Genomic DNA, 19,282 nt, shown 5'->3' with positions numbered 1-19,282 from the left:
CGGGGTAGCTTCAGAATACTGGCCGGGGTAAGCTTCAAAATACTATCCGGGGTAAGTTTCAGAATACTAGCGGGGTAAGTTTCAGAATACTAGCCGGGGTAAAGCTTCAGAATACTAGCCGGGGTAAGTTTCAGAATACTAGCCGGGGTAAGTTTCAAAATAACTAGCCGGGTAAGCTTCAAAATACTAGCCGGGGTAAGTTTCAGAATACTGGCCGGGGTAAACTTCAGAATACTAGCCGGGGTAAGCTTCAGAATACTGGCTGATATAAGCTTCAGAATAATGGCCGGGGTAAGCTTCAAAATACAGGCTGGTGTAAGAGAGACAGACATTACTGATTTGGAAATGTGTGCATTGCAACATCTCTCTCTCTCTCTCTGTCTCTATGCACTTGTTATCTCGAACGAACACATGAATTATTAGCAAATTTCATAGTTGAAGTAATGCGATATTAACACCTTCTCACACACTCCCTCTCTCCTGTTTCAGAGTATATGTTTATAATGGACCCGACAAATCTAAGACTGAATACACCTTTTGAGGGTAAAGATGAAGGTTTAACCTCTTGTTAAAGAGTCAATGCATGTCCCTCCTCCAGCCACTGTTATGAATCACATGTTGTTTGAATCCCTCCAGCTCTCCTATACAAGCTTCTGGACAGAATCACCAAGACAACCTTAGTGCTGCATGTAGAAGAGCCCCCCCCCCCCCCCATTCCGTGCATCCATTAATTTATCTGTACACTTAACCACCGACACTCAACCTCTACACTTACCACTCTATCTCCTGTCTTCCTCCCTTCCACTTTCTTCATCTTCCTCTTTTCTCCCTCCTCTTCTTCCCGTCTCCTATATAGGACCTGTTGAAGCACACTCCCAGACGCATGGTGACCACCCGTGCTGCTGGAGGCTCTGAGACTGTCCCAGAGCTTCCTGTCTGGGGTCAACGAGGGTCACAGTGCAAACAAGAGGTCACCCTAAGCAGGGGCATGGTGAGATGGACAGAGAGGACACACACACACACACACACACACACACACACACACACACACACACACACACACACACACACACACACACACACACACACACACACACACACACACACACACACACCACACACACACACACACACACACACACACACACCAGACAGACGTAATCCACGCACTTGCACACACACTTACGATGCGCAGTGCACACACCTTATGATGCACACACACGGCACAGCACCTACTTTAACGACACACCCTCAATAGTTTCACACACCATATCATAACCATCGCTGTTTGTTGTGTGTGTTTGCAGCGGCGTCAGCTGATGCGTGATGGCTTCGTGGTGGATGTGTGTGAGGGGGGCGTAACCTTTGCCATCTCTTCCTGTACACTGACCTGCTGCTGTGCACCAAACTCAAGGGCGGGGCCCAAGGGTGAGTGACAGGTCCAGAATGTCTGTGTTGAAGTTTATTAAGAGACTTTCTTTTTTTTAAATCACACAGAATGTGTGTGCATGCATTTGTCCATTTGTTTGTTCATTTGTGTGTGTGTGTGTGTTTCGTGTGTTCGTGTGTGTGCGTGTGTTCGTGCGTGCGTGCGTGCGTGCGTCGCGTGTGCGTGCGTGCGTGCGTGTGTGTGTGTGCCTGTGTGTGTGGTGTGTGTGTGTGCCTGTGTGCGTGGTGTGCCTATCTCCCAGTAAGCAGGCCCAGTACAGGTTCTGTTGGTACCTGCCTCTAGCTGGACTGAAACTCCACTGGGGACCAGAGAGGAGCGCACCACAGACAAACACCAGCGCATTCACACCATGAGAGCTAAGATGTACGTCCTCAGACACGAACTGCGACAGATCATGGTGAGTCTTTATATATATTATATATGTGGTGTGTGTGTTGTGTGTGTGTGTGTGTGTGTGTGTTGTGTTGTGTGTGTGTGTGTGTGTGTGTTGTGTGTGTGTGTGTGTGTGTGTGTGTGTGGTGTGTGTGTGGTGTGTGTTGTGTGTGTGTGTGTGTGAGTGTGTATTATCCAATAGAACCGATACTCTGTAAGTAATCCGATTTAAAATATGAACTTTGTGGTTGTGTGTCCTACAGAAGCCTGTCCACTGAAGTCTTTGGCCACTCGAACTAGAGCGAGGCAGGAAGAAGATGGAGCAGCTTGAACTGATGTTTTCTCACACACTCTCCCTTCCTCACCCTGGAACTACACAGCCCAGCGGCAGGTACACACACACACACACACACCACACACACACACACCACACACACACACACACACACACACACACGCACACACCACACACAGACACACACACACAATTTGTTTTACGATCCTTGTGGGGACCAAAACAATGAATTCCATTCAAAAATACTATTTTCTCTAACCCCTAACCCTAAACCTAACCCTTGCTTTAACCTTAGCCTTAACCCTAACCATAACCCTAAATTTAACCCCTAACTGTAATTCTAACCCTAACCCTAATTCTAACCCTAACCCCTAAGTCTAAAATAGCCTTTTTGGTTGTGGTGGACCAGCGAAATGTCTCCACTTGTCTGAATTTTCCTTGTTTTACTATCCTTGTGAGGACTTCTGGTCCCCACATGGATAGTAAAACCAAAAAGACACCACAAACACACACACACACACACACACCACACACTTAACCCTCATACACATACCATCCCCCTCTGTGTGCGTTATTTTTCAGAGCCACACTCTGGTGATGTCATCTCTGTATGAACTAGAGGAGTGGAGAGAGGCCATCCACAAACTCACCGGAGATAGTGAGTGAGAGGGTAGTGTGGTAGGTGTGTGAGTGAGTGACTGAGTGAGTGAGAGAGTGAGTGAGAAGATGTGTGAGTGAATTAGTTAATGAGTGAGTGAGGGAGTGAGTGAGAGAATGGTGTATGAGTGATTAAGTGGGTATTGTTAATGTGAGTGAGTGAGTGAGTGAGTGAGTGAGTGAGTGAGTGTCTGAGTGAGTGTCTGAGTGAGTGTCTGAGTGAGTGTCTGAGTGAGTGAGTGGTGCTGGTGAGGTCTGAGTGAGTGTCTGAGTTGAGTGTCCTGAGTGAGTGATTGAGTGTATGAGTGAGTGTATGAGTGAGTGTCTGAGTGAGTGTCTGAGTGAGTGTATGAGTGAGTGTATGAGTGAGTGTATGAGTGAGTGTATGAGTGAGTGTATGAGTGAGTGTATGAGTGAGTGTATGAGTGAGTGATTGAGTGAGTGATTGAGTGTGTACTGTATGTGAATAAGTGAGTTAATGAGGGAATGAGTAAGTGAGTGAGTGAGGCAGGACATCAATGGTTGTAGTTTGTTGCACACTGTGTCATTCAAGTGGTCTATGATGTGTGTGTGTGTGTGTTATTTCTCAGACATAGAAACGGTTCCTCCAGATCTGCTCACCTTGACCAGCTCCTGTGTCAAACTGAGAATGACCCAACAGCCTCCCCTACACAGCATACTGCCTCGTGAGACATCGTTTCAGACACACCTTTCTCATGATCACTTCCGTTCACTTTCTCTCTCTTTATCTACCATACTCTACATTTCACCCCCTCACTCACTCTCTGTCGCTCTCTCTCATGAAGTGCAATTGGTTCGATGACACATTCAATTCGTTTTAGCCCAATTTTTATAAGTATTTCAATTTGAATTAGTTTTTTAATGGCGCAGAATGCCCTGCGTGCTTTCTCTCTCAGTTCATTCACTGCCTCATTAAGGTGTCCAGTTGAGCTTATTTTTAAACTTAATTAATTGTACTGTGTGCAGTACTCTATATATTTTGTACCAATTGAGAACTTTGGTCTAATTCCTTGAGATTTGGATCTTCTCTGGAAAATCATTATTTTTGTATTTTTGGCATTTACTACCAGGGCCCAGGTCTGGCCGTACTGCTCTAGCAGGTCCAGGCTCTGCTGTAAGCCATGTGCAGTGGGTGACAGCAGGCACAGGTCATCTGCGAAAAGCTGGCATTTAACCTATGAATAGTGGAAACTAAAACCAGGGGCTGAGGATTTTTCTAGAATAGTGGCCAATTTGTTGATTTAAATATTGAAGAGTTCAGGGCTCAGATTCCAACCCTGACGAAGGCCCTGCCCATGGTTAAAGAATTCTGTTATTTTCTTGCCAATTTTGATGCTGCACATATTGCCATATTGATTTAATTAGGTCATATGTTTTACCCCCTACACCACTTTCAATAACTTTGTAGAACAGTCCTGTATGCCAAATAGAATCAAATGCTTTTTGGAAGTTGATAAAGCAAGCAAATGTTTTGGTATTATTTTGGTGGACATGTTTATCTATCAGGGTGTGTAGGGTGTAAATATGATCGGTCGTACTATGTTTTGGTATAAATCCAATTAGCCTTTTACTCAAGACATTGTGCTTATTAAGGAAGTTTAGAACTCTTACATTTATAATACTACAGAAAACCTTCCCCAGGTTACTGTAAAAAAAATGCCTAATTGTTAGGGTGAATTTTGTCTCCGTTCTTAAAGATTGGAGTTATGAGTCCCTGATTCCAGATGTCAGGGAAATAACCTACACTRAGGATCAAATTAAACAGTTTTAATATAGCCAATTGAAATTTTGCACTAGTGAATTTGAGCATCATTTAGGATGCCATCAGGTCCCCATGCTTTTTTAAATTTGAGGGCCTGAAGTTTCTTATAGAGCTCCTGGTCAGTAATTGGGGAGTCCAATGGATTTTGATTGGCCTTTATAGCTTTTTCTAATCCATTCAACTTCTCATGAATTTGGCATTGTTCTGCGTTTGCAACAATTTGAACAGTGTTGTAGAGTGTTTTAAAATGAGTTTTCCATATGTGACCATTTTGTATCGCTAATTCTTCTAGGTTCGATTTATTTCGGTTTCTCCAATTTTGCCAGAAGTTGTTTGTGTTAATGGATTCCTCAATTAGTGTCAGCTGCTTGCTGTTGTACTGTGCTTTTTTGGTTCTGAGTGTACGTTACTAGAGTTTTAAAGTCTCACAGTAATGAAGGCGTAATTCACCATTATTTGGGTCTCTGTGCTTTTGGTTGGATAGTGTTCCAAAAAATATTCTTAGCATTTTACAATCTGCATCAAAACAGTTTTTGGGGTTTGTTTTTTATCCATTTGAGTTGTGCTTATTTTGCCGTTTGCCTGAATATATTGTTGATGTTTTTTTTAGAGCTAGATTGATGCCTTCTTTACAGTGAGTGGATGTGGTATCCAGAAAGTTATCTAAGAGTGTTTTGATTTTTTGGTTACTTGTGGCTTTCTGGTATTCTTCTGTGCTCTTCTGAGCCCATCTGCATGAACTTCTGATTTTGTACAGCTTACTGGGCTGTGAATGTGTGGCTGGTTGATCTGGTCCCGTAGAAGCGTAGGATAAAAAAGGGGTCTCTCAGTCTCTGCTGCTGCTGGTGCTACTAGCACTGCCTCAGTGGCCATGTTGCTATGGTTACCACCAGTAAACAGTTGGAGCTAGCCAGTAAAATTTGTATTGAGCTATTCTGCACGATTAAGATTGCTTTTTCAACTCACACTCTGTCAATCTTTTCCTCCTGTGTTGATCTTCAGTTGTACAATTTGATTACCAAGATATATTTTGCTAATTTAATTTTGTTAATCTCACTCTTAACAACCAGAAAATTATAACCAGCCAGGAGCTGTTCTTCTGCATGACTGCCTCTCTCTCTGTCTCTCTCTCTCTCGCTCTGTCTCTCTCTCTCTGTCTCTCTATCTGTCTCTCTCTCTCTCTCTGTCTCTCTCTGTCTCTCTCTCTCTCTGTCTGTCTGTCTCTCTCTCTCTGTCTCTCTCTCTCTCGCTCTTCTCTCTCTCGTCTCTCTGTCTCTTTCTCTCTGTCTCTCTCTCTGTCTCTCTCTCTCGTCTCTCTCTGTCCTCTCTCTCTCTCTCCTGTCTCTCTCCCTCTCTGTCTCTCTGTCTCTCTCTCTGTCTCTCTCTCTGTCTCTCTCCTCTGTCTCTCCTCTCTCTGTCTCTCTTCTCTGTCTCTCTGTTCTCTCTCTCTCTCTGTCTCTCTCTGTCTCTCTCTCTCTGTCTCTCTCTCTCTGTCTCTCCCTCTCAGAAAGTGAGGAGGAGTCTCTATGTGGGACTCTCAGTGTAGCCATTCACTCTGCCTGTGGATTACAACAGCCAGCCAGTGAGTATCCTCACACTATATCTACCATATATCGAACACTATCCAAATGCATACCACAGTGTCTATATCTTACCCAGACACAGTACATACATACAGTGTACTCTACCCTCATACTCCACTGTAACACAAACCAATAAGCTCTTTAAACAGACTGTCTCACCACTCCCTCCTAGGTGTGTATGTGTGTTTGGAGGTGGATGGCTTTGAGTTCTATGAGAGCCAAGCCCAGACCCATTCCTCTGTCAGCAGCCTCAGCCCTCACTGGGACCAGGTAAGATGCTGTACCCAGGCTAGATGTCTTCACGGATCCACCTGTACCTGAATACCCGAGACCCGGTCCGGGACACAGAATTCGAAAATAATGTCACGGGTCTAGATCGGATCTGATGTGGGAGGCTGCTACTTTTTATTGTTGTGTGTAACTGTGTAGGACATGAAACAGCCTCTATCTCAAGGCCACCAGACTGTTAAACAGCCATCACTAACATAGAGAGGCTGCTGCCAACATGCAGACTCAAATCTCTGGCCACTTAAATAAATGGACTTAATAGAGGTATCACTAGTCACTTTAAATAACGCCACTTTAATCATGTTTACATAGAGGTACCACTAGTCACTTTAAATAACGCCACTTTAATCATGTTTACGTGGAGGTACCACTAGTCACTTTAAATAACGCCACTTTAATCATGTTTACGTGGAGGTACCACTAGTCACTTTAAATATACGGCACTTTAATAATGTTTACATACCCCACATTATTCATCTCATATGTGTATATACTGTATTCTACACCATCTACTGCATCTTGCCTATGCCGCACGCCATCTCTCATCCATAACTGTATATATACATATTCTTATTCATCCCTTCACATGTGTGTGTATTTGTGTGTATAAGGTAGTTGTTGTGAATTTGTTCGATTACTTGTGCGATTTTTACTGCATAGTCGGAACTAGAAGCACAAGCATTTCGTTACACTCACATTAACATCCGCTAACCATGTGTATGTGAACAATAACACTTGATTTGATTTGAAAGCGCATATGTCAATTAGCCTAGATAGCTTAACTAGCTTCTCCCGGTTTGATGCAGTCAAGACAGGTACTACGTAATCATATTGGATTATAAATAACCTAGCTATGGCAGCCATTAATCTACTATAGCGTGAGTTGGCTTGGTTGGTTGCTGTCTCTCTCTCATCTCTCCCTCGCTCCTCCCTGTTAACCATGTCACTTGCTACACATAGCAGGCCCCTCACCTCTCTCTGCCTCCTCTCCCTCGTGCTTTATCAGCTCCGGGAAATAAAGTCGCTTCAAAATGGACTTTTCTGCTGCTTCCATCACTCGGATCGGACCGGGTCTGGATCAGACCAGACCAGTCCAGTCTGTCCTCGAGTCTGTTCAGAACGGGTCTCTATATGTAAAAAACTATATTTATGCAGATATTGAGTCCGGGTGGGAAAGCCCCAGGTCCAACTTTTTTGACCCGTGAAGGCCTCCAACCCATGCTAGCTCTACCAGCAGCCATTTTGAAAGAGGGAATCATTATCGTACCTACATTTTTGTTACAGATGTAGGATATTAATTTGGGCCAGTTTGCTACAGCAGGAAAATAATCCAGCAGCAACAGGAAATGTGAATAATTATGTTGATTATAATTAATGGACATTTTTGTAGGGGATGATACAATTTTCATACGGGAAAATGTTAAACCTCAAATACACTACAATTTTTAAATGTCCTGCATTGCATCAAAGTTCTCCTGCAACAGAGTGATCAAATTAAGATCCTACATCTGTAAATAATGATGATGCTTTTCAGTGATATTTCAGTGAATTGTTTTCTTTTAAAATACCATTTGAACTTAGTCATGCTACCCGTACATCATCAATACTCCTCTTTGACAGTGGCTTGTGTTTGTCCTCAGGAGTTCTCATTCCAGGTGGATGGGGCTCAGAACCTCAGGGTGCTGGTTGTGTTACAGCCAGAGGTAGGAAAGAGCTGTGAGGGCCGAGTCCTTGGCAAGACCTCCATGCAGGTGTGTGTCTGCATCTGTGCCTAGATGTGTGTATCAGTATCTGTACTCCCATGTTTACAAGGTGTGTGTCTGCATCTGTGCCTAGATGTGTGTATCAGTATCTGTACTCCCATGTTTAGAAGGTGTGTGTGTGTGTGTGTGTGTGTGTGTGTGTGTGTGTGTGTGTGTGTGTGTGTGTGTGTGTGTGTGTGTGTGTGTGTGTGTGTGTGTGTGTGTGTGTGTGTGTGTGTGTGTGTGTTTCCATCTGTTTAAAGGTGTATACTGTGTGTCACAGGCAGCTGGTGGCACCTTAATTGGGGAGGACAGGCTCATAGTAATGGCTGGATTGGAATGGTATCGAACACATTAAACACATGGTTTCCTTGTGTTTGATGCCATTCCATTCACTTCATTCCACTTAATTATTATGAGCCGTCCTCCCCTCATCAGCGTCCTGTGCTGTCTGTGCATGTGTGCGTACGCCTGTGTTCACCTGTTCATGTGTATGTGTTCTAGCTGGACCCAGCCCTCCTACAGAAGCGATGGAGGAGACAGACCGTATCTCTAGGCCAGGTGGTTGTGACTCTGTCTCTAAAGTACTACCCTCACCCTCTAGACCGGCCCAGTCTGGCCCCCGCCCAGCAACAGCGCATCTTCTGCATGCCCATTGGAGCTGTGGCACAGTGAGTCCTGTCAATCATTACAAATAGTCCAATGAGCTTTAAGGACGTGAGATTTTGGCCCACTGGGTGCATCTCAATACTCTAAAGCAGCGGCAGGTATCCTAGCGGTTAAGAGCGTTAGGCCAGTAACCAAAAGGTGGCTGGTTCAAATCCCTGCGCAGACAAGGTGAAAAATGCCCTTGAGCAAGGCACCCAAATTGGTCCTGTAAGTTGTTAAAATGTGGCAAACAAATTTTCCACGGTCTTCAATGAGGTCCGGGTGGCCAAACTGAAAATTGGTTATATTTCCCCCCAATAAAATTTGCTAAAGATAGTCCTCTATCCATCGTTTTTTTATTTTTCAATTACTCCCTGACTTTCTAACTTTAATTTTGGTGATTATTAGCGAGCTGTACAGAGTCACGAAACTTTTTGAATGTAGGTCCATTATCATTTCTACACAGTTTCCATTTGCCTTTAGTCATTTTAAAGTATATTGAGTTCGTTCCTCCCCCCTCAAAAAACATTTTTTATATATTTTTTATCATACCACCCGCGGGCTGGATTGGACCCCCTGCTCTAAAGTGACTTCCTCTCCTTTTCTCATCTCTTAACTCATTTATTTGTAAGATAATCTTCAATGACACTGTGGGGTCTACTTTAGTCTCCCTCTCCTTGTCTGTTTAATAGTGTTTGGAAGATGAAATGAAACCACTCTGATGGACCGTAACTTCTTGTAATATAAGAATAGCAGACGTGGCAAGACAAGAATGGCATGAAAAGAGAAACCACACGGTGTGCTTTCCATTTCTCTTAATTGAAATTAGTCATTGCCCTTAGTGTGCATTGCATGTTTCATTTCTCTAGGATAAATATAAATAATTCAAAACACCAGATGAACATCCAAGACAAGTTTTTCTACGATGCCAATAGCATATAATGTGTGTATGTGCTGTATGTAGAACCCCAACCCGGCGTGTGTGTCTTGTGTGTGTGTCCTCTTCCAGACAGGAGGGAGTCCTGGTGCCACATGTGGTGCGTTGCTGTGTAGAGGAGGTGGAGAGGAGAGGAATGGAGGAGGTGGGCATCTACAGGCTATCAGCAGCTACCAGTGACATCAACAACCTCAAGACTGCCTTCAACACCAGTGAGTCTGTGTGTGTTTTTGGTGGGGCTGGAGGTCTGTAGTTCAAGTATGTTGTGGTCTAATGTCAATGTATACTCCCTCTGTCATTCTCTCTCTCTTTCTCGCTTACTCCCACCATCTCACCCTTTCCGCTCCCTTTCTTTCCACCCTATCTCCCTCTTCCCCTCCCTTATCTCTCTCTCTCTCTCTCTCTCTCTCTCTCTCTCTCTCTCTCTCTCTCTCTCTCTCTCTCTCCCCCCTCCTCCCCTGTCCCTCTCCTCTCTCTCTCTCTCTCTCTCTCTCTCTCTCTCTCTCTCTCTCTCTCAGGTCTGCGTGAGGCAGTGTCCAGGTTGAGGTGTGTAGATGTGAATGCTGTCTCAGGTATACTGAAGCTCTACTTCAGAGAACTCCCTGAACCTCTCATACCAACAGAACTGTTCCAGAGCTTCACCAAGGCGTTGGGTATGTCACACACACATACACACACACACACACACACACACACACACACACATTCTCCACTAATACCTGTGTTGTTTCTCTCTGTTAGACATCCCAGACCTGAGCTCCAGGAGTGTGTCCATGTTGTCTCTGCTCCAGTCCTGTCCCTCCGTCAACCAAAACACCTTCCTGTTCCTCCTCCACCACCTCAAACGGTCTCTCTCACCTCTTCTCAATATTTGTTTTGCACTAAGTATGTTACTAAAAACATGATACTATTAACATATTACATGTTATTATTTACATTCGGTCATTTAGCAGACACATTTATCACAATATTAACAAACATCATATCCATGTAATGCTGACCTTACATTGCGTACCATTGTATTTTCCACGTGTATCTTTGTAAATGACATCATACTCTCACACGTTCTCCAGAGTGTCAGATAGACAGGATGTGAACAAGATGCCTCTAATGAACCTGGCCACTGTGTTTGGTCCCAGTCTACTGCGCCCCCCTGTGGCTGTTCTGGGGCAGAGCAGCCCGCCAGTGGACATTTCTCAGGAGGTGGTGGTGCAGGTTGGTCATAGCATTTCAACTGGGCCTCTGTGGAGAAATAATAATGATTACCTTTATAATACAATATAGTGACGAATCAGCCTTTGTTCTAATACAATGAAAGAACACCTGCTCTTTCCACGACATACACTGACCAGGTGAATCCAGGGGAAAGCTATGATTCCTTATTAATGTCACTTGTTAAATCCACTTCAAATCAGTATAGATGAAGGAGAGGAGACGGACTAAAGAAGGATTTTTAAGCCCTGAGACAATGGAGACATGGATTGTGTATGTGTGCCATTCAGAGGGTGAATGGGCAAGACAAAATATTTAAGTGCCTTTGAACGGGGTATGGTAGTAGGTGCCAGGCTCACCAGTTTGTTTCAAGAACTGCACAGCTGCTGGGTTTTTCATGCTCGACAGTTTCCCGTGTGTATCAAGAATAGTCCACCACCCAATGGATATCCAGCCAACTTGACACAACTGTGTGAAGCATTGGAGTCAACATGGGCCAGTATCCTTGTGGAATGCTTTCGACACCTCATGCCCCGACGAATTGATGCTGTTCTGAGGGCAAAAAGGGGGTACAACTCAATATTAGGAAGATGTCCTTAATGTCTTGTACACTCATTGTACTTTGACAATGCATCCTACCTCCCTTCTTATCTCTATGGCTTTAACTAACCGAGTAATGTCAAATCAGTGATTACCTGATATTAAGGAAAGGAGGATGCATCATTTTTTGGGGGTTGAAAGAGCACATTGATTTCAAACACAGTCGTCGAAAGATTATGTTTCTCTGTCCCTCTATGTGTACAGGTCCAGGTTGTGTATTCCTACCTGCAGTGTGACAACCTGCCAGCAGCCCAGACCTGCATACCACATGACACAGCGACCACTGAGGAGGATTAGACAACAAGTGAACCAACTCCTGGAAACATCACGGTTGGCCAACAGAAACTCAGGGGAGAAAGAAAGAAGACTTGTAAACTACAGACACTGTAAAGATTAAATGTATTTATTTGGGTTGACAGACCTGTTCTTTACTTTATATGACGTACTAGGTCCTAGGAGGTAGAGAAATGGACAGCGGATGCACATGGGAGGGTGTAAGGAGACAGTAGATTTGGGGGTGGGTTGTTGGGATTGGGGTGGGTCTGTGTGTCACACAGTGCAGATGTTGTAAAAAGGTTGGGGGTCACCTCCCTAGCTTGAAATCCCATCAGTTATGGTTCAAATCCAACTAGACGGAGTTCACACACACACACACACATACGCACACACACTCCCAAGCCACTAGACTGCTGAACAATTCATAAAAATCGCCACAGGACAATTTTTATTGAAACCCGAACCCCCCCACCCCTCTCTTGTACACTGCTGTTACTCGCTGTTTGTTTGTTACCTTTGCATAGTCACTTCGCCCCCACCTACAGGTACACAACTAGCCTGTACCCCTGCACACTGACTCAGTACTGGTGCCCCCTGTATATAACCTCGTTATTCTTATTCTTATTGTGTTACTTTTTATTATTACTTTTTATTTTAGCCTACTTGGTAAATATATTCTTATTTTTGAACTGCACTGTTGGTTAAGGGCTTGTAAGTAAGCATTTCACGGTAAAGTCTACACTTGCTGTATTCGGCGCATGTGGCAAATAAAGTTTGATTTGATTTGACACCATCACTACCGCACCCACCCCAATGGGGGGGGGGGGGGTCCTTTTCAGGCCCCACTCCCACACCACCTGGACAGGGTAGGCTAATGTTACCTCTCCCCCTCAGCCTTTTGATCCCTAATCCCACCTATCCTTACCCCGGGCCCCCCAACCCTTTCTCCTCCTTCTCCCTCTCTCTCCCACCACACATTCCCACAGACTCTGAGCATTTCGGGAAGCCCATTGCATGGTGTCAGATGTGTGTGTGTGTGCCTGCCTGCCATAACAACGTCCAGACCGTGCCTGGAAACAAAGAAACGCGGAACCCTCGCTATGGCCCCTGGTGTCATAAATCACCTGTCCCCACTAACCCTGCGACTGCCAAAATAAGGTTCCCATTGCAAACTACAAACACATCATAGCACAATGGAGCTGGAGCCTGGAGAAGCTGTGTCTGAATAGTAGAGGGGAACAGACATCCATGACCAAAGGCTTCAGAGGACAGACAGGACTATATAGTATCTTTAGGGTGGAAGGGTGGGAGGTCAAATGTATCATAGGCAAAGCTAAGGATAGGTAGAGGTGGTTAGACAGAGCAAAGGCGAAAGTATGTCATGCATTAACCCAGAATGAATGAACAACACCTGTGTGTGTCACTTTGTTATAGTCAAAGGATATAACTAGGTTGTAACAGTATAAAAATATATTGCCACTGAAAGTGAGCTGTGCTGTATTTGCAACCCCCTGTAGCTAGCTGTAGAGAGAGAGGGGGCCTGGTGGACAGAGGGGTGGGTTGGGGGCCAGAGAGAGAGAGAGGAAGCCTGGTGGTCAGAGGGGTGAGTTGGGGGGCAGAGAGAGGGTAGTGAGGAGGGGTGGGAGAGAGAGGCGGAGGGGTGCGAGGGGCAGGAGTTGGCCAAAGTCGAGGCACGCTTGATTAGTCCTAATCTGGGCGGACTCGGGTTGCCGTGGCCGCAGCGTGTCCGTATGGAAAGCATGCGGGCAGCGGATCAGAAGGATTGACCTCTCCCTTTCAGGTTAACAGAAGCTGTGTGTGTGTGTGTGTGTGTGTGTGTGTGTGTGTGTGTGTGTGTGTGTGTGTGTGTGTGTGTGTGTGTGTGTGTGTGTGTGTGTGTGTGTGTGTGTGTGTGTGTGTGTGTGTGTGTGTGTGTGTGTGTGTGTGTGTGTGTGTGTGTGTGTGTGTGTGCGCGTGTGTGTGGGGGGAAGCACAAGAGCCACACAGCTCGTTGAACTTCGACTTGGGTGCTTGATTCTGAGGATGTGTGTGTTTGTGTGTGTGAGAGAGAGAGACTGAGGGATGAAAAAGGGAGAGAAAGGACAGGTGAACAGAGAAAGAAATAGAGGAGAGAGGGGGAGAGAGGGAGAGGAAATAAGAAGGGAAGATAGGAGAGAGTTTGCAGGAGGTCTAATTGAACTTTGGCTCTGGCTGCGGTGCAGACCTCATGCCTCGTAAAAGCCTCTCTCACAGGCTGTAAACATGGCACCTCTCGACAACACACTGAGGCAGTTACAAACACCATGTAGCAGCTAATCCCTCACACACACACAGCCTGTGTGTGTGTGTGTGTGTGTGTGTGTGCGTGCGTGCGTGCGTGCGTGCGTGCGTGTGCATTTGTGTGTGTATATATGTGTGTCCATATAGTACCAGTCAAAAGTTTGGATACACATACTCAGTCAAGGTTTTTTTCTTTATTTTTTACTATTTTCTATATTGTAGAATAATAGTGAAGACATCAAAACTATGAAATAACACATATGGAATCATGTAGTAACCCAAAAAGTGTTAAACAAATATTTTTGTGGGGAGATTCTTCAAAGTAGCCACCCCTTGCCTTGATGACAGCTTTGCACACGTTTGGCAATCTCTCAACCAGCTTTACCTGGAATGCTTTTCCAACAGTCTTGAAGGAGTTCCCACATATGCTGAGCACTTGTTGGCTGCTTTTCCTTCACTCTGCGGTCCAACTCATCCCAAACCATCTCAATTAGGTTGAGGTCGGGTGATGTTGGAGGCCAGGTCATCTGATGCAGCACTCCATCACTCTCCTTCTTGGTCAAATAGTCCTTACACAGCCTGGAGGTGTGTTGGGTCATTGTCTTGTTGAAAAACAGATGATAGTCCCACTAAGCGCAAACCAGATGGGATGGCGGATTGCTGCAGAATGCTGTGGTAGCCATGCTGGTTAAGTGTGTCTTGAATTCAAAATAAATCACAGACAGTGTCACCAGCAATGCACCCCCACACCATCACCCCTCCTCCTCCATGCTTCACAGTGGGAACCAAAAATCTCAAATTTGGAGTTATAAGACCAAAGAACAGATTTCCACCAGTCTAATGTCCATTGCTTGTGTTTCTTGGCCCAAGTCTCTTCCTCTTATTGGTGTCCTTTAGTAGTGGTTTCTTTGCAGCAATTTGACCATGAAGGCCTGATTCAAGCAGTATCCTCTGAACAGTTAATGTTAAGATGTGACATTTTCAGGATTGGCTGACCTTCACTGACTGACCTTTGCTTATTTGAGCTGTTCTTGCCCTAATACGGACTTGGTCTTTTACCAAATAGTGCTGTCTTCTGTATACCACCCCTACCTTGTTAAAACACAACTGATTGGCTAAAACGCATTAAGAAGGAAAGAAATTCCACAAATTAACTTTTAACAAGGCACAACTGCTAATTGAAATGTATTCCAGGTGACTAACTCATGAAACTGGTTGAGAGAATGCCAAGAGTGTCCAAAGCTGTCATCAAGGCAAAGCGTGGCTACTTTGAAGAAACTGAAATATAAAACATATTTTGATTTGTTTAAAACTTTTTGGGTTACTACATATGTATTATTTCATATATGTATTGTCTTCACTATTATTCTACAATGTAGAAAATATATTTTTTTTAATTAAGAAAAAGCCTTGAATGAGTAGGTGTGTCCAAACTTTTGACTGGTACTGTATGTGTGGAGGCAAAACTTACACTTGCTACCGTCCCTCGTCTGAATATACCATAAGACAACTTGTATGCTGTAGGCTTACAGTAGTTGTATTCTCAGTGCTTGCAGGTCACTAGCGTGTGTGTGTGTGTGTGTGTGTGTGTGTGTGTGTGTGTGTGTGTGTGTGTGTGTGTGTGTGTGTGTGTGTGTGTGCTTTAAGCGTTCAAGTGTGTGTGTGTGTGTGTGTGTGTGTGTGTGTGTGTGTCGTGTGTGTGTGTTGTGTGTGCTGTGGTGTGTGTGTGTGTGTGTGTGTGTGTGTGTGTGTAAGCGTTCAAGTCTGTGTGTGTGTGTGTGCGCTGGGGGAGTTTTCAGATCAAACTCACTGTCGTCAGGGGTCAACTGTGAAGACGGCTGCTGACAGGTGTTCCTGGAAAAACAGAGCAGGTGCATCTCTCTCTCTCTCTCTCTCTCTCTCTCGCTCTCTCTCTCTCGCTCTCTCTCTGTCTCGCTCTCTCTCCCAACCCTCTCTCTCTCTCTTTTTCTTTCTCTCTGTCTTGCATTCACACTCTCATCTTCTCCACGCACGCACGCACACACAGCCACAGCCACACCCCCACAGACACTCTCCCTCCCTCTGTGTGTGGGGTACCCTAGAGAGGTCATCAGTCAGCGAGGCTATTTTTCTCCTCATTTTATTTTCAATCACAGGAAACATCACAACATGGGCCAACCAATCACAGGCTACATCACAACATGGGCCAACCAATCACAGGCTACATCACAACATGGGCCAACCAATCACAGGCTACATCACAACACGGGCCAACCAATTATAGGCTACATCACAACATGGGTCAACCAATCACAGGCTACATCACAACATGGGCCAACCAATCACAGGCTGGCTACATCATAACATGGGCCAACCAATCACAGGCTGCATCACAACATAGGTCAACCAATCCCAGGCTACATCATAACATGGGCCAACCAATAACAGGCTGCATCACAACATGGGTCAACCAATCACAGGCTACATCACAACATGGGCCAACCAATCAACCATACAAAGCTATAAGAACAACATGACAACTGACAATTGGGAGCTCCCTCATCGGTCTCCCTCCTCACACCCCTCACTCTTACTCCCTCCCCTCCTCACTCATACCCCTCACCCCTTCCCCTCCTCACCCCTTCAACCATTTTCCCCTCCTCCCTTCCCCTCCTCACCCCTCCTCACCCTTTCCCCAGGGCTGGGGTGCTATACGTATTTTCCAGACCAAAACAGAACGCATGACATCACATTTGACCAATGCGTTTTAGATGTGTATCTCTAGTTCTAAATGTCTGTGGTAGGATTCAGGCTCTATCTGAGAGTCATATTCTATCTTAGAGCGACTCAACGTTCCTCTAAATGGCAGTTCGTTGGTGTCAGTTTCTTAGACTATGGTTGCATCGCTCAACCCATGGGAAATGTGCCTCAGTGAACATAAGTTTGTGTCACTTGACACGATGTTGTGTATCTGCCACTGAAAGGAACTCTCGACTGAAGTGGTGTTACAAGCACAAAGTAGGATAGTCAGTTGTAGACAGTATTTGTACAGTACTATATTACATGAAAAACACCTTTATTTTCATCTCTAAGATCATTTTGTGAGGTAGAGTGTTATAGAGTCCACGGCTATGGAGAAGTCAGCGTCCGACAGGCGGGGTGGCGAGGCGTCGAGGCGTTGGTGAGACGCCTTCAAACCTACTCAATCATATATCCGTATTATTTGATTCTTGTTTGTTTTGCTTTTTCAAGCGCTTTGAGATTATTTTAGTAATGAAAAGTTGAATCAATTATTAGTAGTAGTAGTGTATACTTTGGGACACATATTGCCCATACTGTATTGACATAAATAAATATATGTATGTCAGTTTACTATACGTTTATTGTAATCGTGATCCATCCCGAAGCACCCTTGATCTATTCTTGCCTAAAATATACCTAAACATTTCTAAGCATAAATACAATTCAGATACTTTTTCAAGAAAACATTTTACTTTATGTAATTCAATAAAAAAAACAATTGCCACTTATACAGTGTTCATTCACTCTCAACAATACTAAGCCGATTCAGTAGAAAAACATTGTAATGGCAACGTTTGAGTCCTTTTCTCCATGATTCTGTTTTTAGCTCAAGCACCTGGATGTTTGATTTCTGAACCGATGACCAAACTGCTCCCTCTCTCTTCTCCTCACTGGAAGTTGAAGGGAAAGATGGCGGGAACAACTGATCATCCCTCCATTTTTCTGGACATTGGACACCCAGTGCTTACACAGTCTGACAGAGACCACTTGCTCCCTCTCTCCCTTCTCCATTCATCACTCACCCCCCTCTCCTTATGAGAAGAACTGCAAAGGGGTATAGCCCATCTATTTGACAATATTTCTTTATTTCTTCATCCCTTAATCTTTCTCTCTCTTCTTCCTCCTACATTTCAGACAGGGGTCTGGGTTGAACATACAAGACTGGGTGTGGAGGTGGATGGAGTCTGCTCCTGTTGCTGCTCCTGGGATTGTGATGGTCCAGGTCTGTGGTGTGAGGAGGACTGTGTATGAGTGTTGTTTGTGTCCAACGCCACAGAGTTCTCTGCCTCCTCTTCCATGTCTTTCACAGAGTCTGAGGGTGTGTGTGAATGTGAATGTTTGTGTGGGTGCACCTTGACCTCTATCTCTTTCTCTGTCACAAGGTGAGGTGGGGTGTACTCTGAGTAATGGTGCTTCGAGTGGCCCCCATGAGGGTCCCCACCCCCGGGCAATTTTGGGGGGCAGCGGCCCCTCTTGTCCTGCCCCCTGAACCCTCTCAGTTTGGGATTCCAGTGCTCCCTCCACTGGAGAGCCAGTGTGGATCTATCGGCGACCAGCCGCCGCTCCTCGGGGCCCCAGTTCCGCCTCCCCCCCTCGGCCCCGATCAGCAGGAAGGTGCGGCCCACCTGGAGGGCGGGGCAGCCGCAGCCAAGGTCACGGTCGGGAACCCACAGTGCCTGAGGGCCCTTGCGAACACGGGAGGAAGAACCCGTACGGAACACGGTCTGGATCCAGACGGAGAACTGCCACCAGGGGCCTGAACGCTCCATCCCTCTGACCTGTAGCTTCAGGACTGGGGGAGAGAGAGAGAGAGGGAATTGCTTGAATTTTGTATTTTTGCATTGTATTCTGCAGCCATGCCAAAGTCATTGTACCTTACAGTTCTTACCAAAGTCCTTTAGACAGTACGTCTCCAGGTTCATCCTCACTTTAACCAGCGATGGCTGGCAATACGATACACACTCCTCATCTGAGAGGGGGGGAGGAGGGGGGGGGGGGGGGATTGAGGGGGAACAAGAGAACGAGAAGGAGAGAAAGTGAGAGGGAGAGAGAGGGAATGTATTGAATGAGAGAGAGCATCTCACTGCGACACATGTCTGTACCACTAATTACAATATGCCCTGCTTCTATTTGTCATCACAGTATCTTATGTCTAACAGATGCCTCTCTGGAGTCCAGCAACAGGTGAAACATCCCCCTACCACCACTAGAGGGAGCTAGACAGCTACCAATCCAGTAGATCATTACAGCTGAGACTCACACAAGGTACAGTATGTATCTAATTGGAAAGTTATCAGTCACCAACTCTAGTCCAGAAGAGTTACAGTTATTCTGTTCTAAAACGCTTGAATCAGTTAATCCGTCGCTGATCAGGATTT

The 19,282-nt window shown here is 45.2% G+C and overlaps 3 protein-coding genes across 5 annotated transcripts in view; 2 read left to right on the top strand and 1 right to left on the bottom strand.

The window, feature by feature from the left end:
* The first annotated feature begins 502 nt into the window (after positions 1 to 502).
* On the top strand, positions 503 to 1,847 carry LOC139023203 (active breakpoint cluster region-related protein-like). The gene is made up of 5 exons (XM_070435768.1): positions 503 to 543; positions 637 to 689; positions 857 to 991; positions 1,308 to 1,428; positions 1,692 to 1,847. Exons 1-5 carry the CDS (start codon positions 504 to 506, stop codon positions 1,730 to 1,732), a joined length of 390 nt encoding a protein of 129 aa, XP_070291869.1. The 5' UTR covers position 503; the 3' UTR covers positions 1,733 to 1,847.
* An 844-nt stretch (positions 1,848 to 2,691) lies between these two features.
* LOC111953898 (active breakpoint cluster region-related protein-like) lies at positions 2,692 to 11,985 on the top strand. Its single transcript, XM_023973393.2, has 11 exons — positions 2,692 to 2,775; positions 3,365 to 3,460; positions 6,065 to 6,139; positions 6,313 to 6,410; positions 8,069 to 8,179; positions 8,675 to 8,841; positions 9,828 to 9,967; positions 10,274 to 10,408; positions 10,497 to 10,602; positions 10,829 to 10,970; positions 11,772 to 11,985. Exons 1-11 carry the CDS (start codon positions 2,715 to 2,717, stop codon positions 11,862 to 11,864), a joined length of 1,224 nt encoding a protein of 407 aa, XP_023829161.2. The 5' UTR covers positions 2,692 to 2,714; the 3' UTR covers positions 11,865 to 11,985.
* A 4,791-nt stretch (positions 11,986 to 16,776) lies between these two features.
* Positions 16,777 to 19,282, bottom strand: part of ntn5 (netrin 5) — a 19,316-nt gene continuing 16,810 nt past the window's right edge. For all 3 annotated transcript variants that reach the window (XM_023973374.2, XM_023973380.2, XM_023973382.2), the window contains 2 exons: positions 18,793 to 18,873; positions 16,777 to 18,696 (listed from right to left, as the gene is read on the bottom strand). In XM_023973374.2, coding sequence (XP_023829142.1) covers positions 18,035 to 18,696; positions 18,793 to 18,873 — 743 coding nt within the window. In that variant the 3' untranslated portion in view covers positions 16,777 to 18,034. The remainder of the gene's footprint in view (positions 18,697 to 18,792; positions 18,874 to 19,282) is intronic.

This window comes from Salvelinus sp. IW2-2015, linkage group LG3 (assembly GCF_002910315.2).
Source record: "Salvelinus sp. IW2-2015 linkage group LG3, ASM291031v2, whole genome shotgun sequence".
In the NCBI taxonomy this organism is placed as follows: Eukaryota; Metazoa; Chordata; class Actinopteri; order Salmoniformes; family Salmonidae; genus Salvelinus; species Salvelinus sp. IW2-2015.
This window is presented reverse-complemented; position numbering and strand designations above follow the sequence as displayed.